The sequence below is a fragment of the Anopheles ziemanni genome, chromosome 2 (genome assembly GCF_943734765.1).
Source record: "Anopheles ziemanni chromosome 2, idAnoZiCoDA_A2_x.2, whole genome shotgun sequence".
Taxonomy (NCBI): domain Eukaryota; kingdom Metazoa; phylum Arthropoda; class Insecta; order Diptera; family Culicidae; genus Anopheles; species Anopheles ziemanni.
The window spans coordinates 15866732-15892842 of record NC_080705.1 but is presented as its reverse complement, the minus strand read 5'-3'; the positions used below and the strand labels follow the sequence as shown (position 1 = coordinate 15892842).

Here is a 26111-nt window from a genome sequence, read left to right as displayed (position 1 = left end):
TCCGATCATTTTGTTGGGGCACCTAGGATACCTAGGTTGCTAGGATACCAACCGATTGATTTACTTGCATTCAACCATACCATGCAAGAAAACGGATACATACCACTGAACGAAAGAAAAATTAACGTTACTCCACCGAGGCCGTTGTGCTTTGCGAAAATATTGTATTTATTTTTCAAATATTACTAACAATTACTCATTCGTGTCGAATGAATCCTCCATTTGAAACTCTGGTATTTCCTCACTGGTTACTAACGGCACTTCTTCGCCCATGGCCAACTCCGCCACCGTTTTACAAATGTTCGATTCATCCATATCCATGTCCTCTCCGTACGTATCGGTGGACTCGCTGTCAGGCTTATCTTCTACGTTTGTAGCAGCCTTTGCCGCAGCGATGTTTGTAGTACCCGAGGAAGTCGCCAACTTGTGTCCCCGTTTGTTGGCAATCGACTTGAGCAACGACTCGGCCTCCCGCTTCGTGTCTTCGTAGTCTAAACACTTATACGCAAAGTGGGACGCTTTTTCAAAATCTTCAACCTTCTCGTAGTGGTTCGCGAGGGTCATATATGCGTGATACAGTGATGCTTTATCGGCTACCACCTTTTCGTCCCGGCAAAAGCTCAGGAACACCGGAATCGCTTTCTCCATTTCGCCCTGTTTCTCGTACAGCTTGGCCAAACTATACAATGCCACACCCTCGATGTCACCAACGCTGTGTGCCTTCTGGTAGCACTTGATGGCGTCCGATACTTTGTCCAACTTTTCGTACGTTTCTCCCAGCGCAACAAGCATTCGGCTATCATATGGTCGCAGCTGTTGGGCGGCTTTATAGTAGTATAAACTGTAGTAAGGCATTTTGAGGATCTCGTACGCCTGGCCGAGGCCGTACCATGCCCGAAAATCTCGCCGATTGACTTCTACAATTACAAAAAAAAAAAAAATAAAGATAATACAAATCAACCAGAGACCCCACGAGGCTCGACTACTTACCAACAGCCTGCCGGTAGCTTTGTATGGCGGCGTTAGTGTTTTTCATCTCCATAAACTCATGCCCCATCAGCGTCCAGGCTGATAGGTAGCGGGGGTTCAGCTTGAGTGCCCGTTGAAAATACATTACCGCTTTATAGTGGTCCGCTCGGATGCTATAGTAGTTCCCGACGACGCAGCACGTTTCCGGACTGTACTTGTTGATCTCCACAACCTTATGTGCCAGGTGAGACATTTCCGTTTTCATGTCCTTCACAAACAGCAGGTTGGAATAAGAATCGAGATTATCTAAACGATACGGGTCGATTTTCTGTAGGCGCTGAAATATCTCAATCGATCGATCGACATCCCGTTTGTTCGAGAAAGCAATGGCCAACTGGGTAGGTATAAATATGCATTTGCCAAAACCAATCTTCAGCAGGTGCTGGAAGATCTTGATTCCTTCATCGTTGAGAAACAGTTCAATGTACGCGTACCCGATGAAAATCTGCTTGATCCAATGGTTAGGCAGATTCAGATCGAGCAGCATCACCTTGTGCGTGACCAGCGGTGCTAGCTCCACCCAAGCGCTCCAGAGCGTCGGTTCGGCATTGATTGCTTCTACAAACACTTGCACGGCGAGGATGGTGAGATCGAGCTTCTTCAGTATAACTCCGTACAGATAAAGACAGTATCCGTCCAGCTTGCCGAGACTGCGCTCCGTGCGTAGCGTGGACACCAGATCGGCGAAATCTTTTGCGTGCTTCTTGGTGCTGACTACCGAGCTGTCGGTCATGTTGTCCAATCGCTTCTTTTCCATCGACATGTACGTTGAGTACATGTGCAGAAACTTGGGCACAGGCGATTCGCAGTTTCGCGTAAAGTAGGTCGCTCGGTCGTACTCGCGCACATCGAAATAGCTCTTGGCAAGTATGTAATCGTCGTACTCGTTGTCGGCGATACCGGCACGTTGCGCATCGTACGTTTCGTGGTCGTCCTTTCGTTCCAGCCTATCCTGGGGAAGCCCGTGATTTAGTTCGGCAAGCCATTTGGCACACTGCACCAAACCGCGTTTGTTGCATTCGACGATGCCGTTCAGAATGTCAAGTTTCGCTTCGGCCAGGTTCACTGTGAATGTTTCATCCATTGCGAAGCAGTAATGGAGCAATTTACCTTAATTGACTACTGATTTAAAACAAAACTACACGGTTTCGCTGGGATTACCGCGGAAATATACAATCAAACGCCGGGTTTATTTACAAACGCCGAAAGTGACTTTTCTTTATCCCAAGGTGCATATAGATTACACAACGCTATACATCTTGGTTCAAGTGCTGTCAGTGAGCTGTAAGTTATTGATTCCAAATAAAAAAATGCGTTTAACGATTAGGCTGGTGTCATTGCTTTACCGCACGATGTTTTGTCGGACGACAGGTCCGCCAATTTTTCTGTAATTTTTTAAATTCTAAGACGATTAAATGAATTTTATTATTTTTCTTAGATGAAAGGCTCAACTCCGAGTTTATAAAGTCCAACTTTGTTGACAGATAAAATCGGATGCGTCCATCCGATAAAATCAAATGATTTTGATTTTGTCGTGCGGAGAAATCGTGCGAACCTTGCAGCTGTCAAATCCCATACATTTTCGTCTGTCAAAAGATCGTGCGGTAAAGCACTGACACCAGCCTTATTCTATGAATTTCTCTGCCCTCGAGAAACAGTTCCCAGTGCAACTCACACCGTATTTCATATATTTTTATAAAGATTCTACGACCAATTCCTTTACTTATCGCTGTTAGTTTCTATGCTGCGTACAGGGAAAATTTGTAAACAAAAAATCGACGTCAACGCACGCTCGGTAAACTCTCAGTGTGCAAAACAAAATAAGGTCAATCAGGTCCACAACAGCTGCTCAGGCGGGACGCTCTGGGTTGGCGTGCCGTTGGGGGAAGCGAATTCTGCTGGTGTTATCAAATCACAATTCCCGGTTGTTCGATTCCCGACCAGCTCTGGCACTGATTGCCGGCATCGTTTCGGCCTGGCCGTTCAGTCGTGTGGAATAAACCCTACAGGCAAGCATAAAACCGAAAAACGAGTCTCGTGCACTCGAGCCTGTGCATTTTGTTTTGCGTAGCAGGCATATTTCCCCGTTCAATACATTGTGTTTTCGCATTCGAGTGGACCGCGCTTTTTCAGTATTGATTGGTCGTCTTTTTTTTTCGGTTTGTGTTTCGTAATCGGATCAATCGATCCACGAAAGCGGTCGAATAGCCTGCATTTCTTCCCGTCACAGTGTAATTTCGTTAAATAATTAAGCACCGTTCGTCGAACATGCGTGTCCATCTCCTGCTAGTATTCTCCTTGGTGCTGATTTGCTGTTGCCCACATTCCTCCGGCGTGTTTTTCAATCATGGTGGAAAATATTTGGCCTCCCTCAAACGGCTCTTTAAACGATACGAACATCTCTTGGAACCAGGACGAAAGCTGTCACCGGTCATCTTTGGTAGGTATTCGGAGTAAAAGGACGACAGACGATCACGCGATAGCGGTAGCCTAGACGATTATTGGCCGAGAAGGTCGCTTATCAATAAGAAAATAACAACAACGCTTGATTCACTGGCGAGCGAGCGATCGAGCAAACAAGGAAATTTACGTAAATGACTGGTTGGACATCATACCATCCGGGTGCAAAGTAGTGTCTCGTGATTATCGTGCGGTGTAAATAACATCCAGATGTAGCCATGCTTCTTTTTACTACTGTAAAGCATGCAAAGAACGTACAGAACGGTGTTTCATTGGTGTAATACCGCTGCTTTACTATCAACTTCCATTGCAATAGATTTTTATAGTTGATTGGTATGACGACTCCTTTTTCCCCTTGTCTCATCGTTGTTTTCTTTACAGTTCCCGGTGATGGCGGAAGTCAGATGGATGCCATGCTCAACAAACCCAGCAAAGTGTCGATCCTTTGCCAAAAACAAACCACCACTTTCTTTAACATCTGGCTGAACAAGGAACTGCTTCTGCCGTTGGTGATTGATTGCTGGATCGACAACATTCGGCTGGAGTACGATAACGTAACACGCACGACTCGCAACTCTCCCGGTGTTGTTACGCGTGTGCCCGGCTTCGGTCAGTCCGAAACGGTGGAATGGATCGATCCGTCTCATGCTTCGGTTGGCGCTTACTTTGTAAACATTGCCAATGCACTCGTCTCTAATGGTTATGCGAGAGATAAATCCATCGTGGGAGCGCCTTATGATTTCCGAAAAGGGCCGAGTAGGTTTTTTTTGCCAAACGCTGCATGAAACATTTATCTTACTTCCTCCCTGTTTGTTTTTTTGTTCCAGATGAACACAAAGAGTTCTTCCTCTCGTTAAAGTATCTAGTCGAGCAAACGTATACCTTGAATGGGGAGATTCCGGTTTCTTTCGTCGTCCACAGCATGGGGGCACCGATGACGCTGCATTTTCTTCAGATGCAAACGCCCGATTGGAAGGCGAAATACATCCGACGAGTGATCTCGATTGCTGGCGCTTGGGCGGGCAGTATGAAAGCGCTGAAGGTGTACGCCATCGGGGACGATCTCGGTGCGTTCGCGCTCAGCGGCAAAGTAATGCGAGCGGAACAGATCACAAACCCGTCGCTGGCCTTCCTACTGCCGTCACCGCTCTTCTGGAAACCGAACGAGGTGCTTGCCCGCACGCAATCGCGTATCTATACCATGGATCAGATGGAAGAATTCTTTAACGACCTTGATTATCGTAATGGGTGGGAAATGCGCCAGGACACGCTACCGTACACGTTGAACTTTACTGCACCCGGCGTTGAACTGCATTGCTTTTATGGAAGCAAAATTAACACGGTTGAATCGTAAGTTGCACTTTATCTCTCTCTTACTCTCTGCCGTAACGTCTCTCCGTTCCGTCCTTTGAAATGCATTCTTCTCTTGCAGCTTGGAATACCAAAAATCGTACGATCTCAGCGGCACTCCCGTGCTAAAGATGGGCGCCGGCGATGGCACGGTAAATGCCCGATCGCTTGAAGCGTGCAAACAGTGGGCAACCCAGCAGAAGCAGCCGATCTACACCAAAGAATTTCCCGGTGCGGACCACATGAGCATTTTGGCCGACGTTAATGTCATCGATAGCGTCATGAAAGTTCTTCTCTCGGATCTGTAACGGAAGAGTGCCATTGATTTGATTTTATTACCTACTAGATAAGAAAAATCTGCGAAAAAACCGAATCTCATCCGTGACACTGAAACTCACTTACAGTACCACGAGTTTAAAGCAATAAAAGTAATGTAAACGATTATCAATACATATTATCAAAAGTTACTTTCCTAGCAACTAACTTGTATGTGCTTGCGCAACACCAAACATTCCTTGCCGCACGTAATGGAAAGAAAATACGCACAATTTCGCCATAGGTTTTTCTAATCGATCGATCCAAACGGACGGTAGTGACCTTTCCGGTTTGCTTGGCACCAGAACTTTTCACGAGCCGATGGTAAACGGCATTTAAATTCACAGACTATGGGGTAGTGGTGGAAGGAAGTGTTTGCGTAACACACCTATAGACTGACGGCGCAAGGAACAATAGAACTGGACGTTGGAACGAATGCTGATCGAAGAGAGGAATGGTTGACATTTCTCCATGAGGAAGTTGTTGTGAGAAGGTAAGTAAATGTGTCGTTTTAGACGACCCAGAACAATCTGTTAGCATTTCTTGTTTAATTGTCTTAGTTGGAGACGATCCGTATGACGATGTATTTCTTTTCTTGTGCCATGGAGTATTTTAATTTTAATTCCCAAAGTTCTATTGGTTGTTTCGTGCTTTGATTTGTGTGTCTAAACCTTCTTGCAGATAAATTCCCGGTCCAGTTATGCGGAATTTTGTTTAAGCAAATAAAAAACGAGATTAAGTGTTCGGCGGAATGTTTTATTTATGCAAATCAACGAGATTAAGGGTTCGATTTCAATACTTAGCATTTTTTCAGATTGCTTAGCCTTCCTCACAGATCATGATTGATATTCAAAAATCACGTTATTTTCAAACAATTAACTAGACGCGCAGGAGAATTGTTGGAAATCATTGAACATTGTATAAGAATTGTTCCATTGGAGTAGAAAACGCTGAATATAATTAAAGACATGTGTTTGCTATCTAACATTTCCAAATTGTTACGACCTCGACATGCGTCCTTGCGGAAAAAGACAAACATGGGCTGTTCATAAAAATAGCACGTGGGTAGTAGAAATGCGAAATCTACTAAAATCAACCAATTTTGGAAATATTAAACTATGAGGAACAGAGTCAGGAGCTTACATTCCTCTCTCTCGAACAAATTCATATTAAACTGGATTTGAATGAAATACATGCATCATGCAGGAAAAAATAGCTCCATTATTTCGCGTGTGTAACATTAAAATGTGTTCTGATCATTTCTCCCAGCCTTCGCTTTCTTCTTCCCTGCATGAAATCCAGAAGGCCCTTTCCGTCTCTGGCAATGGGCGTTAAGGTCAGGATAGGGAAGTTTTCCGGTCGTTGCCTTTCCTAGCAGCAACGAGTAACGCTCGAAGCCACGTGCTTCGCTATGCTTCAGCCCTTCCAGGGTAGCTTATCCAAAAGCAAAAGTGGTGGCAAGTGTGCGTCGAATGCGCACTACGAAAGCCATATCACGTGGGCTACGGTAACTGCTTCTCGGCTGAACAACAATTTTCACAGCGGCCTACCACGAGCCGTGTGTTGAATTTGTGACCGCGCTCGCGACGTATGTGTTTGTTCACAACGTTGTTTTCCAATCATTCCCGTCGATTTTCGCAAGGGAGTTTGCTCGTGGCCGGGCCATAGGGACGAGCAGGCGAGTTTGATAACCCGATGAAGCATTTTCCGTCCAGACCCAACAAACCTTCCTCATGTCCTTGCGTTTACAATGGCGGCCTGGCGAACGGTGTCCGACTGTGATGAAGTCGTCGACTTGCCTAGGAGTTGGAGAAGTTGTCAACCACCACAATTTGCCTAATGGCAACGCAGGCCAACGGAGTGGCATCTACATAACTGTGCAACAATTGCGAAATGATTGCGGTTGGGTAAACGAAACTTTATCGCCTGCGAAATTTTCAATTCCCCCACTTCCGTGGTAAACGTAACGAAAGTAATTCTTATGAGAAATAATATGAAAAAATTAACTGACCAGTCAACGGCACCAACTAACAAAAACACGGCCCCGCCTGTTTATCATGTACCTTCAGTAATTATCATGGGCAATCATCTCACCTTGTCCAACCCTTTCCCTTATTTTCTTTTCCAAAGTAACGCGTAATTGAACAGCCAAACAAACGTAATAGAAAAGTTTCGCCATTTGTTTGTTGCGAGTTAAGAGTCGATGCAACAGATGGGAAACCTCATACCGGTGTAACTAGTTTGCTTAAGAATTATATGCTTCGGATTGTTGCCCAGATATGATTGTTGCGAAACTTTGATGAGTTGCCGATCGGAAGGTGGAGAAGCAGAATGATGAATCGAATGTTATGCTGCGCAATACGAATTGATTTGGAGTATTGCTGTATAACGTTCATGCGTTGATGTTTACCATTAGAAAACGAGTTGGTGGTTCAAACACGATAGAATTATTAAACCTCCTGAATAATATAATTTTTTCACATTTTAAATTGCACACCAAATGGTGTTTCTTACAATAAACTAGTTTAAAGTTTTATCAAAGTAGCAAACAATTACGCTTTGATGGCGGGATGGAATTATTTAATATATTATTTCAATTTCGTTTGAATGAACAACGATAAACAAAAATACAAACTTACAGCTCAAAGTCAATTTTCCTACGTCGCATTTTATTGCAACTCACGATAGAAATTACAGTCATTTAACCAGCCCTACTTGTTTGTTTTAGTTAATGTACACGTGCTGTATACAGCTGCTAGCACAAGAATCAAACCAAGCGGCTGTTCATGGCGGGATTGAATCTTTGAGATTTTTCCTATATTATTTATTACCATCAAATTTATAGTCTAACGACTAACTGGCTGTAAACGTACTTGTTTACTTTTATGACTAACTGCAGGAACCCAATTGTTTTTCAAATTGAAGGGATTTTGAACATTCCGGATCCTCCCCCTCATGAACTATGAACAGCACGTTTTCTAACTTATCTGTACATCCGAACCCGATTTTGTTCGAATTTCACGTGTTCATGTTGTAGAAGGCGAAGGCTGCAGCTAAAGGATGTCATCTAGAGTAACCGCTCATCCCGAAGTTCATCAAAGGCGGCATTGAAGTAGCATCGGTAATCCGTTCTAAGTTGCCTTCTCGGAATCTCGTGCGTTGCGGCAAATTTGGACCACACTATCACGTGCTCGAGACGCGCGTCCTAGCCCGAAGCTTTATCTAAAGGCTAGATTACTATCATCGTATTGACATTGTGAGAAGTTGTGTTGGAAACCGGTGGGCAAACCATTTTCGAGCGCGAGTGGAGCAGCACAATAAGTTAAACCGTTTCTCCCTCGATACTAATATCACTGCCGTTCCCATCTCCCAATCGATGGGTTCAGACATAGCGTGAGATGGTCAATCACGTTGAACATTTCCCTCCCTGAACATGCCAATCGTGGACACCCACGGATCGGGAAAACGTTGGAGGAAAACACATCGGAGGGAGAAAAAAGTGTCACGGCCATAAATCATGAGAAACCGCAGCAACGTGCGACGGAGTTCATAAATCACGACGGCAGCTAATATCCACCGCTGAGCACTATTTGCAGATGTTCAGGGAAGGGCTCGCACGTTTGTTTGCTTTCCATGGTTTTCTTTCATTTTCCATGTTTTTTTTGTTTATTATACCACGGACTGACGACGTAATGCGTTAACATGACGCAAAGCAATTTGAAGACTTTGATAATACACCGAGGAACGAGTTGACACGTTGATTGAATGCATGCAATTGTTGGTTGAACATTTCGGATACTAGCCAATAAGGTATAAATTATGGGAAATATAAAGCAAATCCAAATATTTAGTAGAAATTGAATCTTTATTTCCTTAAACCAAAATGGGTTTGAGAGTGCGAACCCAATTTGAGGGTCCTTACCCCATGAGCTTAGGGTATTTGTTCTTAAATGCCTAACTTAAGTTGCCTGGGACCTTACTATCGACAACACTTACCAATTAATAATACAAATTGAAGGGAAAGTAAGACAACAACATCAAATCGATCATCGCGGATTTCCGCTGTTTCCGCTGTTTCATCCGTTAACTTTGCCCTTTCCGGCCACGTGTCAAACGTTGCACCGGTCGTGCCTATCAATCACTTGCTCATTAAATCAATTCCACGCCGACCGGGGTCTGAGTGGGCTTTTGATCAATTAGGAAATTAGTCCGAGAGCTCGTCGGTTCGCTGGGGCGGAGGGAGGGGAATATCTGAGTAAGAGGAAGTATTAGTTGGGGAGTAGTTAATCTTAAGTTCTATTAATCTTATCCTAAACCGAGTGCCAAGTCGTCCGTGTCGAGCTTGTGTTTTTCGGCTCGAAAAACCACTCAACAGCCGCTTTTCAACAATAGTTGCGTAAACTTTGAATTCGGAAGAAGCATCTTCCCAAAAACTCTTGCAGGTCCTGTGCTGCTCGTGGCGAAAAAAGTCCTCATAAAGTATTTTTCCCCCGATAGTTTTCCTATCCACTTCAGTTTAAATATAGTTTGATATAGGACCGACATTTGATCCAGGCGCCATTTCGCTTTTCCTACATCAGACGTTCGGTTAAACGGTTGTATGCTTGTAAGGCGAAGTTGTTCACCGCCGTTCGGGAAGCCGGGTTACGTGTTAACTTACGTTTCTCTTCCAACATTGGAACTTCAGTTTGTTTTTGAGTCACTTTGTTTCATTACACAATGCTTTCATCTACATCTAAATAGGGTGTTTCTTTGCTCCTTCTTCAGGGAGCGAGCGATAAACGACGCTTCCGGTAACATTACATCGAGTTCGTTACGTAGTTCTGATTAATCTTTTAATCTTTAATCCTGTGCTTTTTCTGTGGGGGGGGCTCTAACTAAGACACGCGATTTGTTTTAGGGGTAAAACTTAACAATACTCACAGCCTTACTTGAATTTTAAATGTTCCTTCCCCCTTATAAATTAACTCCTCGAATCCAATTGCTAGTAAGTGATAGAGACGGATACACGGTACAGCAAGAAAAAGAAGAGAGAGTGAATGCGAAAGAAAACCAAAAAAGTTTTGAATATAAATACTAGGTCCGTTTGTTTGACTTGCAGTTTGGAAGAAAGTAATCGATCATTGCAGAAACGTGTGTCTCCCAGGGTAACCTATTCCTAACTACACCGTACACCGGGGGGTTGTCGATCAGATTTGCAAATCTTTCATTTATTTTTCCCAGAATAGCGGCGGAAGGGGAATGAGTGTAGGTTTATTGATGCCGTGCTTTAATTGCCAACAAGTGTACCGGCCAGCGGTACCGACCAGCAAACCGGTGAAAAACATCAATCGGTTCCCAAAATGTTTACCCCTTGCCGATCCAACGAAAGCGTTGTGGTCCAAACATTTCCTCGAATAAATGCGTTATTTGTCCGGTGCGGCATCAAAAGTACGGCGGAGATCGACTGGCGCAAGATGATCGCCAAAATCCTGACGAGACGTGCTTCGGTTCACGCGCTTGGTGCGTGTCTCCTGGGGTCTAAATTTATGAATGGTCTCGGTTTCCCGTATTCCATGTATTCCTCCCCCCTCTCGGTTGGTGGACGTTGGCCATTCATTATTCGCAATGCTAGTGACCGCGGTCACTTTTTCGGGTAACAAGCGTGCGTTTCTCCCCTAGAGTACCATTGCTTGGTACCATCCTTGGAAACTCGTCTCGATCGGTATCGAAATCGGCCAGGATGTCAATGGCAGACGGTGGGAAAAGAAATTCTTCGGCAACATTCGCTCGATGACGTACGGTCGAGGAGTTGTGCGGTTCGCCGGTACGGATCCGGGTCGTTCAAAAATAGTAGCCAAAGCCGCCGGCGTCATGGCGCATTAGGGAGGGCCCGAACGCGGGACCCGTCGCTCGGAACAATGGGCGATGACGTCCATGGCTTACGAGAGGGCAGGAAGCTGCCCGATAGGTATGTATTCATTCCCGTCCATACCCGCCTTTCGTCCAATGTTTGCATTTTTCCAACTCCATAATCCGGAAGTGTCGCCGAAGGGAATGGCAACCTGGTGGCGACTTGCCCCGATGACGTTTTTCACACTCGGGCTGGACACACAAACACACACACACACAGGCGGGCAGGTTCAGGTGGAGGATCTATTTATACGATGAGTCAAAACAGAAATCCAACCAAAACAGATGGACGAAAGGAATCGGAAAGAGGAAACGTAATGCCGTCGTACGCTTCTAACCGACGGCGTTTTGGGAGGTTTTTCTTTTCCCCCCTCCCCGGGAGACTAAGAGATACATTTCTGTCACTGACAGTTCACTTCATCTGCCTGGGCGCATGGCGGGAGAACAGGAAGGGCACCTGGTTTGGTTTGCAATTGCGTCAAACGACGACGAGGGCCAATTCTTGAAATGCATCCGGGCCTTCCGGACCGAACGAAGCGCAGGTGCGCGATGTAGTTCCCGTTAGCTTTTCCGGGGCCGCTGGGGGGGGAGGGATAGACGCCGGGCCCATTCGTCATGAGAAACATCTCGTCGAACCGTTTAATAACGTGCTCACGTCGCTGGCAAGCAATGATTCATTGCGAGACGGGGGGAATCTGCCTTCTTGGCTGAAGATTTGTTTGTCCTTTGCTACGTGCCCACGAAAGCTCAAAACCAAGTACGTCACATGTTTTTGGTGGAAGGTTCCAAAATAGATCCTCCCCTGGCTGAGCGGAGTTTTCCACGCCGTCGATATGCTGATTGGAGGTTCCCGATTCGAACGAGTCGTTAAAAATATCCTCCCCATAACTACTTGCACCATAAAACAGAGCCAACGAAATCATCACCAATCAAAGGTGACATTTCGTGGAATAAACATAATGTTATCGTCTCAATTTCCCTCCCCACCCCACATTGGCGCTTGAGTTCCGATAGTGCAGAGGATGTTTTTCGGTGGAAAAAAGGATTTACCAGCAAACACAAAGGCAACGTTGTCGAATGCCCTGAAGTAAGGGGCCTCAGGGTTCACTCGCCGCCGAAGGACTTTTCTTGGAAGCCGAGCAAAATATCGTCGTTCAAAATAAAATAAACGCTCGAGGGTGGGAGCCTTCAGTGGGAGGACTAAAGAATCAGCCAATCATGGTCAGCCATTCCCGGAGCTATTTATCCGTTGGTGAGTTCAAATATCTCAGGAAAGAGGAATCGAATTCCATCGAAACGAGATCGATGGCTCATTAAGCAGGTCGCTTGATGGAAGTGGATGGAATTAATTATGTCCGGAAGGGCAGCACAACAATCAAATAATCACTCGGTTTGCCGCTGGTCGTTTCAGTTCTGTCAATGCTGACGTTACAAAGTGCGCCAACGTTCGAGTGGTTGGGTGTGGGTATTTTAAACAAACAACATGGCGGCACGGTTCGCTTGGGTAAATGCAATTTCCCACCTCCTGGGGCGGGATCAGTTTGGTGAATGAATCGTGATCGAAGTCATAATCGGATAGCCATTCGCACCTGATGTTCACTAGCACTATGCGTTATGTGTATGGGTCGTCGATGGAAACGTAAATCGATTCCGAGTGAATTCACCAGGCGAGCCGATCATTGGGTACAAAAAAAAAAAAAAACGAATATCCTATGAGATGGAAAATTCCATGCCTTCCCCCCGCCGCTATCGGTAAAGGGGATGGAAAATTCCCTTTAACACATTGTGTCCGTGTGTGCACCACGAGCACCATCCGTTGGAGGTCTCGCATCCTTGCTCCTCAAATACATCGATCGATGATGGGAGATGAAAAAAAAAACGGTGAAACCTTCGGCGCCAGGCTTAGCTGTTTGCTTGTGATTTTCCGAGCTCCGAGCCCTACAGGGACTGCTAGGCTGGCGGCAAAATGGTAAACAAATAATCAATTAATACCGTGGCACGGAATCTGCGCCACGTGGCACCCATTCGATGTTACAGACGCTCCTTTCCATCTTCTTTTTTTTTGTCGTTCGTTTTCTGTCCCGTTGCTTCCTCTCTGTTTATCTCTAGATCTCCGCCTCGAAAGCCGGACCGGTTTCCATGTGATACTAATGAGGCTCGATTGAGCGGAAGGCTGCTGGTTTCCTGTTTTTTTTTGTAACCACTGCGCCTTCCATTTTTTCCCTCCGTTCCTTCTGATGGAGACGGGGGGTTTTGATTTTTCTGTTACTTCTTTACTACGAATCAGGATCAAGTTTTTGTATTCCCCTGAACATTGTTCGGCACATAAACTCCTCCATCCATTTAACCTTTCCACGAATCGACAGGCGTAGGCGTTGTGTTACGAAGAGCTCGGAACGAGTAAATGGTTGGGGGATTGGTTTGAAAGATTTGCAAATGATCTCCGGGTCGATATAATCTAAAGTAAGTATCGCATACACATGCGTACCGTGTTTTCTATACAGCACGCATCGGGAAGGTTTCCCACCTTTAGCTAAAACGATAAAGGCGCCTTCGTAACGATGATGTTAGCACGCACGTGTGACATAATTCGAGTAAACTTTGCGAAAGGGAGGGAGGGAGGGAGGGAGGGAGGGGTGGTGGGGGGGTGGTTGATCGTTACACGAGAGCGACGAGCTGGCCGACGTCGATGATTGATTAAACCAATGTACACATACATTACACACACAGACACACGTACACACCCACATACATTTATGTAACGGTGGGTGGGGGGAGGGGAAGATTACACTACACTACCTCGCTGAAATGGGCTGGAGCGAAGGAGGAGGTGAGGGGAGTGGGGGGCTGTCGTTGGTATCGTCGCCGAAAGGAGTATCGAATGCTACAATTATTTCTATCATCACAAATTTTGTTTGACCCCCCCCGAACTGTCCACCACCTTCGTTCCCTCTGGTCTGGTTTTTCCAGCCCCCACCTCCCATCGATTCCCTCTCTTGAGCTTATCCCGATGGTGCAGCCGAATCTCGCTGCCGTCCGCTGAATGCCTTCAATGGCGTCGCGCTTAGTTGCTGTCTTCGGCGGTGGTGGACGTCGGTCATAGGGAGGCAGTGGCGGTGAAGGCCTGGCGACGCTTCATCACCCGCGACTTGTGCAGCTCGCCCTTGTGGCAGGGGACGACCGTACCCTGGCTGACCGGGGGCTGCCGGGTGCCGTTGCTTCCGATCAGTGTTCCTGTCATGGGCGAAAGCAAACGCGAAAGGGGAAATAAATAAAACCTTCCAACGGTTTGTTTTTCTGCAAATCAAAATTAAATTTCCTCGAATTAAAATTCATACAGGGTAAGTGAACCAGTTTGTGGAAACTCATTGGAATACTTCGAGAGTAGGATAAGGAGTAAAAGGCACACGTGATTGAAGTCCTTTTTTCTGTTAACTGACTTATAATCTGCTTTTGCTTTATTGAATTTAATTCATTGGCATTCTACAGGATCCTGAAAATAACTTATTTTTATGTTTAAAAATAAAAGCTTCCTAAATGACGTGTGAAAAATCGCTTTTAATTCACACATATTTTTACTACTCGTACTTTTTAGTTTAAAAAATACTACGATTGTATTATTTTATGTTAATCATAGTTATTCTTTATCGACATTGGGTGTTTTGCAGAGATGAATTTGTTTCAGCGAGGAAAAATATAAATTTTTGTAAAAAAAAGTGTCAAACACTAGGACGCATTAAAAAAGAGTTCTGATAAAAAAACTAAACAAAAAAACGGACCAAAACAAAACAGATCATATTACAAATCATTCCACTCAACTTACCGAACATTTTGCTGACGGAAAACTTGCGCGGCTTAACCGGGCGGGCCCGCGATTCCACCAGCAGCCGCTCGAAGGCCTTGTAGAGGGCGGGCGTGTTGTCGGCGACGGAAACCTCGCAGAATCCGATCGCGTGCGATGCGGCCAGCGATGCTCCTTCCGTTTCCTGAACCTGAGCGGGCGAAACAGAGCAGAAGAGCAAAACGTGTTACTGGTTGAAAAATGTGCACCAAACCATGCGCGAGTGTATGAAGGTTAACAAATTGAATTCCGTACAAATCTGTCAGGCCGCCGCCGGCGTGACACCGGAAACTGGGTTAAGTGTTTTTCAGTGTTTGGAAATTATTTATCTCGTTCGGGTTCGGGTTTGGGTTTTTTTTTGCCATCACGGGATCATTTAACAAATATTTGCATATGTGTTTTGTATTTTTCTGAGCTAGGCGGGATGCCGGTTGATGATTCACCAGCGATGCAAAAAAAATAAAGCAAAACACGAGCACGAGTTTTCCAACCAGGATTCAAAACAAAACATTTGTCAACGAAGCCCCTCGTGCGATCAGTTGCGAACCGCCATCTTCCCGTGTCAGCTCAATTCATAATGCTGATCGCGGGGTCGGAAAAGATTGGAAAAACATCGTGTAACAAATTGGCACCCCCGGGCCCAAGGTGAACGAACCGTCGCCGAAATCTGACAGCTCATTCAGTGACATCTTAATCGCGCGTTGGATCCTTGCAAATTCGAAACAGAAAAAGAACGAGAGGATTCGCCCTCGGCCACTTATAGTTTTGGCGCCCACGACAAAACCCGGCCAATCTCTGGCATCGCCGCACCGAGGGGAAAAAAGTAGGTCAAACCAGATAGTGTGCTCTGGACAATGTTCGAGTCCGCGAGCTGTCGTGTTAGGATCGGGTTGTTTGCTTCTTTTCATGCTGCTTTGCAATGAACCATCATCCCATTCCGGCCCTCGTCGGAGTGGCGAACGGCGCCGACCGGGAGATGGCATCATAATTAATTTCGATTAGCCACTAACAAGCCGCCGGCAGCCGCGGGCTGTCTGGTCGTTAAAGGTCCCGGGACCAGCCGGATCAGACGTGCCAGGGGAAGGTCGTGCGTTCGGTTGGAGGACACTTGGCCGTGCGCCCTGTGCCAAATTACACGTGTTAATGAGAGGCACTCGGTTTGGGCGAACCCTAATTCCTCCCGCACCTTACCGTCCCGGGCCGAGGGCCGATTTGGTCGGGAAGTCGTGCCGTTGTTGTGCGGCAAGCGTGACTAATGAATGCGGATCAACGTCAACAGGTGCCTGAAGATGGGTTTGGAGGTCGACACTGAAATTAATCCTGCGCCAACCGAACCCCGGGGCCAAACGGTTTATAACTCCCCGTTTTGCTGTCTTTCAAACGGGATTGTTGATTTATCCATCAATCGATCGTGCATTGCCAGATGGCTCGATGCACCTCTCGTATGGATCTTTATTGAATAAATCTTTCACCAACCACGCTGAGATGTCGTGCCCGGTGCGGGACTTAGTGTAAACATTCATTGTCGTGCCAAAAAGATCGCTCCGTTTATGAAGGGAGAATAAATTCATATAAAATTGCACGAGTTGCTAAAGCACAAATTTCAATAATTCCTCCTTTGGATTGGTACTACATTAAACTTATTACCAAACAATTGATCACAACCTTCATTACAAGTTTATATTATATAATGATAGATTCAATTTCCATCCTTTTCAAATGTAGGCTTGAAATATTGACGAACGCCATCTAGCAGAATCACTTTGCGTCAGCCTTCACACATCGGACGTACATTAATCATCGTCATCGGCGGCATCAAGTCACACTTGCTGTGCATCGGAAAGATCGTTAAGACTCCCACCGCAAGATGCACATTACTTTCCCCACGCACAGCTGATGTAAACGAATCCTATCGGGGCATATTTCCACGTTGAGTCGGTTAGTTTATTTTTAGTACAAATAACTTTTCCTCACACGATTGAACGTCCCTTGAAAAGTCAGGAGAGCACCATTTTTAAACAAAGTAAGAATTCGCTCGCAAAAATATGAACCAATGAAAAATATGGTGTGGCAGATGTCCGGCAGCATAATTGAAGCGCTCACAGGATGGACTTATGATATAAAAAACGTAGCACATTTCACACCCGGGCTAAAGCACCCCGTGATCAGTTTGGTAGTGATCGTTAATTGATTTATTCGACGGACGAGCGAAAAATGCCGAACATATGATTTTCCTTGAGGCAATACACGATCACACCCCGATCACGTGCTACGTGGAATCGGAAGAAATCATTGGAATGACAATCCGAACCGTAAGCCGTTCGAACCGAACCGGGAGCCCCTGGTAACAATTTCGCACGCTGTGAAATGGAGACGCCTGGTGTTTGGTACGGAGGCGGGCCAGTTTGAGGGTGTGGGGATGAAAATATTTAAAATAAAACCACCACCATCAACACACCTGGAGGGAAACCCAGGGTATGCTCTGGTATGTTTATCCATCGAGCATGGAGAATGTTCTTCCGATCGATGCGCCGAGTGTGCTGTTATCGCTAATGGATTGAACGGATGGTAAGAAAAGCTAAACAAATATTACAAGAAAAAAAAAACTCCAGCGTGGATGGAGCATGATGCTCGGTTGTGAGAAGCGATGTTGGAAAATCATTTTAAGCTACACACCAACCAACACAGCGCCGACGACGACCGAAGGTACGGAGAATGTTCGTCGATCGGGAGAAAAATTTAAAGGAAAAGATCGTTCCCTAATTTAATACTCCTCCATTTCGACGGCGAGACGAACAATTTAATACATTTTTCCTTCGTTCTGGCCATTCTCAACCTTGCTAGCATTTTGCGAGTGCTATGGGAGACGAGCGAGCGTTCAACGTTCACGCCTCATGTTCCATTCAATTTCACGTCATGCTCTAATTAACGTACGCATCTACCTTATTTCATTCTTTTATGGTGCATGTTGGCCGCGGGTAAACCGATGGTTTGCTCAACTGCCGACCCACACACACACACACACAAAACCAAAAACAAAATGAAATATGTAACATCATCATCAAGTGAAACAGAAAAAAGGCCAGTGAAAGATGAGCTGCTCCACCGATGGTGTTGCTTTAAACTCGCTGCGAAAAAGCGTATGCGTTGGGAGACTTTTGCAGCGTTCCAAACCAGTTTGCCAAACCAGTACAGCACCGGTAAGGCCGTTGAAATGGAAAGTGGAAAACCCGGGCTGCCGCGGAAGGTCGCGGTTACGGACTTAATTATGAATTTTCTCCACAAAAACCATCCACCAGACCGTGCGACCCAGTTTTGCGTGCGCGCAACGTCTCATTTTGTGTGCGAGAAGCGCCTTTCGCGTTATGCTTCAAGCGAAACACTGAGGAATGTCAGAACGCCAGGATGGCATCGTTTTTCAGCAGTATAATCATCATCATCATCATTGGCGTCGGTGGCGTCGGTGGCGTAGGTGGCGGCAAGTGTGCTCCGACCGGCCGACCGAGTTCATGCAAACGGAAATGCCGGAGCATAGATTAGTTACCACTTGAAGTGGGGGGGGACCTTGAACGGGCGTGGGTTCTGCGTGAAACAGGCTATGCAAATATTTGTCCAGAATGTGCTTCCGAGTGGTGCGGGCTTAGGTACGCCTTGTCACCAACGCTCGGAAGCGCTTGACGATGGCATCAAGTTTCCATCGGGTTGTTCATCGAAGAAGTCGGGAGTCAATTTTCCTATCACCGCTGGGGAAATAGCGAGAGTGCAATTATCCAGGTAAGCTCATCGAACACGGGACGATTGCACTCCGGTGGGCAGTGAGCGAGGGAGTACCGGACCCTCGGCGGGGTTGATGAGTTTCCGATGTCGGAAGTCAAGTGGGTTCGTTGGCTTACCTCGCGCAGGTGGTCCAGGTCGGCCTTGTTGCCGACCAGGTAGGCCGAGGGGGCGTTCTGCAGCTGACGGAGCTCGGCCAGCGACCGCTGGGCGTACTCGTAGCTGCTCCGGTCGGTGATGCTGTAGACGATGAGGCACGCGTCGGCCCACTGGATCTGCTCGACCGGGAAACCGTTGTCGTTCTCCGCCGAGATGTCGACGATCTCCACGTCCAGCACGCCGCTGTCCAGCGTGACGGTCTGCTTGTACAACAGATCGGTGTTGGAGCTGTACTCGCCGATGAACCGCCGGGTCAGGTAGCGCACGGTGAGGGCTGCAAACGGACACAAGACAGAACAGAACTCGTTAAAAATAAGCCACACTGCAAACAAACGGTACCACGAAGACGGCTGACTTCCCAAGACCCGCACCAAACCACCAGTGGCGCGGACAACACACGTGCCACCATGTGCTGTGTCCACTTCCGCCCGACCGCTGACATGTGGCCGCCACGAGAAATGGCCCCCAGCGGGCGCAGCTGGGCGCGGCTCTATCTGCATCTGCACAGCTTTTCTTACGCCCCTTCGGCTGGCGCCAGGAAGTAAAAGGCAACTACATGTAGTTGCACTTGCTATATTACTAGCTCCAACCCTGACCCAAATCAAGCCAACGGCGTCACGCTAAAGTATCGTAGTTTTTATTTGCAATGCCATCTTTATATTCACTTGCCATTTTTATGACGTGCTACACAACATGTCTGGCAAAACATTTCCAAACGGTATGGCCTTTTCCAACCAGATGCAAGCAGGGATTTGGGTGCTTTGTTTGAATAAAAAATAGTAAAAAATTAAATTTTCATACAATACAAATTACACTGAAAACGATAATTACGAAAAAGACTGAACAGTCCGTCTACTAATCCGTTCCACGAAGAAGTACGTAAAATATCCATGAATCCAATCGTTAATGAGTTCAAGCTAATTGTACAGTTTTCATGTCTAGCATTTATACGGTAACAATTTCCGGATAATTCGTAATGGTCAAAGTTGTTGGAATTTTGTCAGTTCTTTGGTAAACGCTTCCAGTCACGTTATTTAACTAAATAAGATACAAAAGAACTATGTTACATTTTTCAAAATCGAACTAGAAAATATTCTTTCCTCTGCTTCTTTTCCCGTAGCAAATTTCAGGAAGAAATTTTACTCAACCTTGAGATCAATAATCGAGCAGAAAATAAACCAACCCCCGTCATCATCATCATACGAAAAACGAGAAAAATTCTCCACACCGATGATGATGGGATGTTTTGAACGTTCGCGTCGATATGTTCAAAATAATGAACCAACATTAGCCCCGAGGTCGTGCAGAATTAATTCGTATTAGCCAAACACATCCATTATTTACGCTTTGCTGCACGCATTTTTCTAAGCTTCCCCTTAACCCCAATATGTCGGTCGATATCTGTTTCCTTTTTTTTTTTTTTTAAATTTTCGGTAAAGTGACATCTACGTGATCATTACGCCATTCGGGCAGAAGTAGCTGCATGTGTGTCGGGTGTTGCAACACGTTACCGCAATGAAGTTTTCCACAAGATCAGTTTTCCCGCGTGCGTGCGCCGTTTCGCTCGTGCATGTGCACTTCCTCTCCAAAAACCCCGGGGAACTCTCCGACCGGGTTAGGTCCGGGGGCGAGGGAGTGTGTTGAAAATGTTTCCATTTTGTCGCTCGTAAACGACGCGGAAGAGTACGAGGCTGACCTCCGCACTAATGGCCTCTTGTGGAGGGACCACAGGAAAAAAGAGGGGGAGGCACAGGAAAACTGCCAGCGGTTCTGGCGTTTATGACCGACTGACTGATCGACCGGAAAGCAGAAGACTGATCTACCGGGAGGGTAGCTCAAAACCACCATTGCCCGTTATCTGGGTCAAAGACATCGTCAGTACGCGGGATGCCATCGGGAGTTTCGGTGCGCTTTTCTCTTTTTCACCCTGCCCCACCTAGTTCCAAAAAGAACCCCTCAAATGGGTCGCCCACCAGCCAGCGGTGTGATGAAAGTGGCCGCTCTACGTAAGTGTTTGAGATAATTGATACATTTGACAAACATCTGCAAACGCGACGGGTGACCTTGGCGGGCGGTTTGTGGGGGTTTTTGGCTTTCATGTTTCATGCGGCCGTTTTGTTTTTATTCGCCTTTCAACTTTCTTCTCCAAAACGATCCATTCCGTGAGGATGGAAAAGCGGTGTAAAGAAAAATGACCGTTTGCGAGAAGTATTTTTCTCTTTCTGCTGCCCGGAAAAATAAAGAGAACGTCAATTTGAAAACAAAAAACAAGCATCCGGTTGTCGGCGAAGCGCCCGATCGATTTTCCCTTCAGGACCGGTGTGCGAGTTTGACAAACACTGTCACCGAATTGAGCTGTCAATCAAGGTGGGCCCGGTTACATCCGCCCACTCAACGCCGGGAGTCGGCACCTAGACTATCTTTCGAGTCCATCGCGTGGCGGGGTGGAAAGATGCGGTGGGAAAACACTGCCGGCCAGCACGGAACGTCGCGAACTCGCGAGCTGAATAATTGAGGTCAACGGCCACACGCTGTCAACGCGGGAGGCTGGCCACCGGAGCTCACGTTCGACTGGCCGTTGTCAATGATAAATGATGCGTGTACATCGCACCATCGACGAGCAGTGTTTGGGGGTGGTCTTTTCCACCCAAAAAACCTGCCAGGACGTGTTAAATGTGAAGCCGGAGGCGGATGCAGAGGAGGGCTACTGGGTGGGCTGCTAATCGTTCGATAGAACCTTCCCGCATTTTCTTCAGCAAAGTTTGTCTGTCCAATTGCTCCACTAGCCGGAAGTTGCCCGTTTTTTGCGTCTTCTGTGAGTGTCACAATAATATATCTTCACACATCGATTGATTTCGTGGAGGTCCACTTTCTCGAAGAGTTTCGTAACCGTTTGCTGGTCGGGGAAAAGAGCAACTGAGTGGAACAAAAGGACCTCTTTCATGTTACCTTTTGTTTCTTTGTATGTAACACATGACCTGTTGAATGCGCGCTCGGAAGGACGTAACCCGGCAGGAAGTAACACTTTTGCTTCCTACATGCGATGCATGAGGTGAAAAATGTCCCCATTTCAGTAGAACCATCAAAAGAGCCGTAACAAAACCTCACAACCCTTCGTCTTCCGAGGGAGAAAGGAAACACTCGTTTCACATCCTTGAAACCGGTGTCTTTCACTCCAAAGCAGCTCCAAGGGTGGTGTCGAGGCCCGCTATTAATTCTCACCCACCCGAAGACAAACCCGGAAAGCACCCACCGTCCTGCGCTGAGTGATAGGATGGCGTGATCGAGCTTTGATCTGACCCGATGCACCACTTTACCAAACGACAGAGGACCCCCGGAACGTCCGAGTGCGCATCGGGTTACGCTTGATAAATCAATTTTCCAACAAAAGGGGGAGGAAAAACACTCGCACAATCCACTTCGGTTCCACCGGAAAAGCATTGGCAAGGGGTTGAAAACAATGATTGACCTCAAACGGAGCCGATGTAAGGGCGAACACTAATGCACTCGGCGGGAGGCAATTCTGCAACACGGGTGCAACATGCAGTCGCCGCGTGATCACACTAGTTTTCCATCGCGCAAAATGCGGAGGTAAATGTTTACTACTTCATCATCCACTCGAACTGTTTTGCATTAAACAGTGATAAAGGGGAGAAGGAATGAATGACGGCTGGGAGGAGGTGATGAGCGGTGTTTAACTTTGTTTAGGTAAAAGTAGAAAAATATCTAAAAGATCTCCCACCCGTATCATCCAAACGATCTCATCTAAATACTTTGCAATGGATAAGGGCAGAAATGTGGTTCGAAAGTTAAATTAACTGAAACAACTGTTTCGTTAAACATACGTTAAAATTGATAAAATAATTCAAAAAAGACCAATAACATCTCAAATGACTACTGATGCACTTATGATGGAAACATTGAAGAAAAACCGTGCACTTTTGACTTTTTGAAAATTAAACATATTTCATTATGACAAAAGGATTACAAAATTTTGTACTACATTACATCTTTACTTTCATTGGTAAACACTGATTTCAAAAGCAATAAAACTAATCCAATAAACAAATTTCTACGAAACAAAATAGATTTCTTTTTTCTATATTACATTACCTTTTTTGTACGGCAAGGAAAACAAAAACATTATTATTCGATAACGATCGAATTGTTTTCTACTTTTCTTGCGAGAAACTATCCAGTGTTAGAATTTAACGCATTCCATTCGGAACCGTGCGATTGGTTCTCGCTTCTTTCCACTGACGTGCAGCTTCATTTACGACGCTACTGTCGTCAGAGGTGGCTGACGAAAGACGTCTGAATCGTCTAGAATGGTTCAGCACGTTTGGCACCTTTGTGTTTTTTTCCCCCATTTTGAATTGTAGGCCCCTCGTGAATCTCTTTCTCACTCCGCATTGGAAAAGTGATGGGCTAAAAGTAGTTCTTTCGCTCCGCCTGAGGGAAAATGTTGCAACATCTTTCGCTTGCAAAGCGTTCAGTTGAGCCGATACAACAGCACCTCAAGGAGAGAGGGAGAGAGAGAGAGAGAGCGGTGCAATTGGAAGGCAAATTACCCCTTCAATATGACGACTCAGAATTGCAACGAGCGAGCACGGGATTCACCAGGGATGGGGCAGAAAATCCTCCATTCAGATAAAATGTGCATACACCTAACGTAAACAAACCGTTTCGCGCATTTTATTGCAACCGGCCCGGGTGCATTCAAACGTAAGGGATGGTAATAAAAGTACGTCGGTGTAGGGATGCGAGCAGTGCGGAAAAGTTTGACCCAACACACCTGCACACAACGGCCCAGAAGAGAGTCCCGGTGTGCGGCTGGAGAACCGGTTTTTAGCGGCACTTTTATTTGTTTTCCTTTGCCGCCGAGGGTGGATTTATAGGCAGTGCATTCGGGGACTTTTTCCTCTTCTTCCTACGGGAACCTAACACCTCTTAGAGAGTTCGATCGTGAATGGGGACTTTTCAATGGCCAACAACTCCGTTGGATGGTGCAATTTGGGTTGGCTCACCCGTTTTTGAGGTGATTATATATTTTCCTTTTACCACCACCCGGATCTTGGGGACAGCGCAGGGCGTCGACATCGGTGCGGCCTTGAGCGTTCCAATTCATCACGAAAGTCCAGGTGAAACCCCAAAACGAGTAAAAGGTTCTCCTGAGGAGGATTGAGAAAACGAGGTGGGTAATTTTAAAATAAAGCCTCAGCATGAGCTATATGCCTGGGTCGTTTTCTTCCCGGGGATGGGAATTTTCCACCGCGTTCAATAAAGATCGGATCGGAAGGGGATACAAATGGATAGCAAAACAAATCGATCACCATTTGGCACCGGTTTTGGCCACCGGCCGGGCCGGACTGATACCGGAAAGCAGCAGCTGAGCATCGTTGGCAGCGTTCCTGGCGTTGAGTGACAGTTTCATAATCGCCGTCAGGGGAAGGAAAAATTACGAAACACCATCAGCATAAACCCCTTTCGGTAAATTTTTGGCAAAGGAAAACAGCTTCACCGTCGGAGAGAGAAAAGAAAACACGAAACGGAGGTTTGGTTTTTGTTCGCTTTCCTCAGGCGGAACGACAACTTTTCCGCTGTCACTAGAATCCCCCCCCCCCCCCCCCCCCCCAGCAGTTTTCCCAGCCGTGGCTGACCGCGTGCCAACTCACTCTTGAACCCGGGCGGTTGGTAAAGTTTTGGGGATTTTCCCTCCTTTCAAGCAATGATTGAGCTGTGCTTTTGAAACACCAAAAACCTACTTGGAGCGTTGCGTTCTGTTTCTTTCCCTCGCCTCATTGCGGTGAGTCACTCAAGAAACGCAACTGAAACGAGAAACTAAAATATTGAAACACAAAACCGAACGGAAAGCCGCCGCCTTCGCCACCGCCGGATAGGATGGAAAGTGTTTTCTTAGCGCTCGGTACGAATAATCGCACCGCGTGCCAAACACCGACCGGCCGGGTTTCTCGTAGGCGGCTCTCGTTTTAGCGTGACACGTTCCCGTTCTGCAGTCGTTAACGTGTGCGTGTGTTTGTGGTTCGAGTTGTGCTGCTCGCGAAATTATCGGATGCACACGCTTCGCGTTCGTGGATGATTTGAAAACTCTGCACGAATCATTCACCGAAATCATCGATCATTTATTTTAAGCAATCCGAAAACCCCATCCCAACGGAAGAAAAATCGCAAATTTTACTATTCTTTCCTCCCATCGGGTGGGAATCGAATGGCAAAACTGTGGAACCAACGCTAAACCCCCGCTGGGAAGAAATGAAAACAAATCCACTCATAATTTTATGAGCTTCCCCCCACCGGCTCGCACCCACAGTCGCACGATTTTCACGGTCGCACGCAACAGATGGACGTGCCGAAGATGTGTTCAATTTTTCACGATCGCTCACAAGCGCAGTGTAAGATTGTTTAATAAATAGGAAAAACTAACAATCCTTGCCTCCGGACAGCAAGCGCTTCGGGGGTCCGCACCCTCACTGTCAAGGTTGAGTGGGCTCAGGGAAATTGGGAGGGAAAAGAAAAACTTGGGGGCGCAAAATGGAGGCAAAGTAGCACCATGTTGCACCCATACGGACCATGTTCCCCATCGCTGCCCGCAACCCGTATGTTGTTTTGTGTGTCCAAGGCTTCGAACTTGACCATTGTTTATTATCAAACAACGAACTGGAGCACTAATTGATCAAGCTGAAGATCTCACGCATGTGTCCGAGAGAGTTCGGGTTTTTGCTGCCCTGAAACCTTTGTATATTTTCATCCATTTTCCTCGTTTATTCGGCGAAGAAATCAGATCGATATTTGGTTTGCAATAACTTTTCGCCAACCTTACTACCCGAAGTTCGGTTTATGGGAAACGAGTTCTTTTGGATAATTAATCGTGAACACGTGGGAAAAGTTAGCATCGCCCTTTCCCCCTTCGTATTAGTTTTTTTTTTCACTTACCAGACTTTCCGACATCCACGTTCCCGAGGACAGCTATCCGCACACGTGGCACGTTCGTTTTCTCCTCCGTCTTCATCTTGTTCACGTTTCTACTGTACGGGTTGTGGCGTTCTGAAGCTGAAAGAGGTGGAAAAAAGTGAAGAACAATTCTTTTAACTACGGTCCACTTTAAGGGATGCATCGTGGGGGAAATGTCGTGGCACGACACGTGACGCTGGACATGTCTAGACATCTGGAGATTCAAGCAAGAGGGATGACCATTTTGAAATCAGATAATGAGTCGGAAGGATGGGGTTCTTGTTTTGTGGGTAGTTTTTCTTTTCCCACATTCTACGCA

The 26111-nt window shown here is 46.3% G+C and overlaps 3 protein-coding genes across 3 annotated transcripts; 1 reads left to right on the top strand and 2 right to left on the bottom strand.

Moving 5' to 3' along the window:
• Positions 1–173: 173 nt before the first annotated feature.
• LOC131285927 (cell division cycle protein 23 homolog) lies at positions 174–2179 on the bottom strand. Its single transcript, XM_058314783.1, has 2 exons — positions 991–2179; positions 174–917 (listed from the first exon to the last, which is right to left on the bottom strand). The coding sequence occupies exons 1-2, from the start codon at positions 2111–2113 to the stop codon at positions 193–195; spliced, it is 1848 nt and encodes a 615-aa protein (XP_058170766.1). The 5' UTR covers positions 2114–2179; the 3' UTR covers positions 174–192.
• Positions 2180–3214: 1035 nt separating this feature from the next.
• Positions 3215–5147, top strand: LOC131294890 (phospholipase A2 group XV-like). Its single transcript, XM_058322943.1, has 4 exons — positions 3215–3469; positions 3871–4245; positions 4317–4839; positions 4922–5147. The coding sequence occupies exons 1-4, from the start codon at positions 3298–3300 to the stop codon at positions 5145–5147; spliced, it is 1296 nt and encodes a 431-aa protein (XP_058178926.1). The 5' UTR covers positions 3215–3297.
• Positions 5148–14143: 8996 nt separating this feature from the next.
• LOC131282148 (ras-related and estrogen-regulated growth inhibitor-like protein) lies at positions 14144–25850 on the bottom strand. The gene is made up of 4 exons (XM_058311548.1): positions 25775–25850; positions 18781–19094; positions 14870–15038; positions 14144–14280 (listed from the first exon to the last, which is right to left on the bottom strand). Exons 1-4 carry the CDS (start codon positions 25848–25850, stop codon positions 14144–14146), a joined length of 696 nt encoding a protein of 231 aa, XP_058167531.1.
• Between the last annotated feature and the right edge of the window lie 261 nt (positions 25851–26111).

Coding starts and splice junctions, on each gene's coding strand:
- LOC131282148 (XM_058311548.1), bottom strand. CDS start 25,850: ATGAAGACGGAGGAGAAAACGAACGTGCCACGTGTGCGGATAGCTGTC. Junction 19,095..25,774: donor CGTGGATGTCGGAAAGTCTG/GTAAGTGAAAAA, acceptor GTCCGTTTGCAG/CCCTCACCGTGCGCTACCTG. Junction 14,281..14,869: donor TTCCGTCAGCAAAATGTTCG/GTAAGTTGAGTG, acceptor CGCCCATGACAG/GAACACTGATCGGAAGCAAC.
- LOC131294890 (XM_058322943.1), top strand. CDS start 3,298: ATGCGTGTCCATCTCCTGCTAGTATTCTCCTTGGTGCTGATTTGCTGT. Junction 4,246..4,316: donor TGATTTCCGAAAAGGGCCGA/GTAGGTTTTTTT, acceptor TTTTTGTTCCAG/ATGAACACAAAGAGTTCTTC. Junction 4,840..4,921: donor AAAATTAACACGGTTGAATC/GTAAGTTGCACT, acceptor CTTCTCTTGCAG/CTTGGAATACCAAAAATCGT.
- LOC131285927 (XM_058314783.1), bottom strand. CDS start 2,113: ATGGATGAAACATTCACAGTGAACCTGGCCGAAGCGAAACTTGACATT. Junction 918..990: donor AAGCTACCGGCAGGCTGTTG/GTAAGTAGTCGA, acceptor TTGTAATTGTAG/AAGTCAATCGGCGAGATTTT.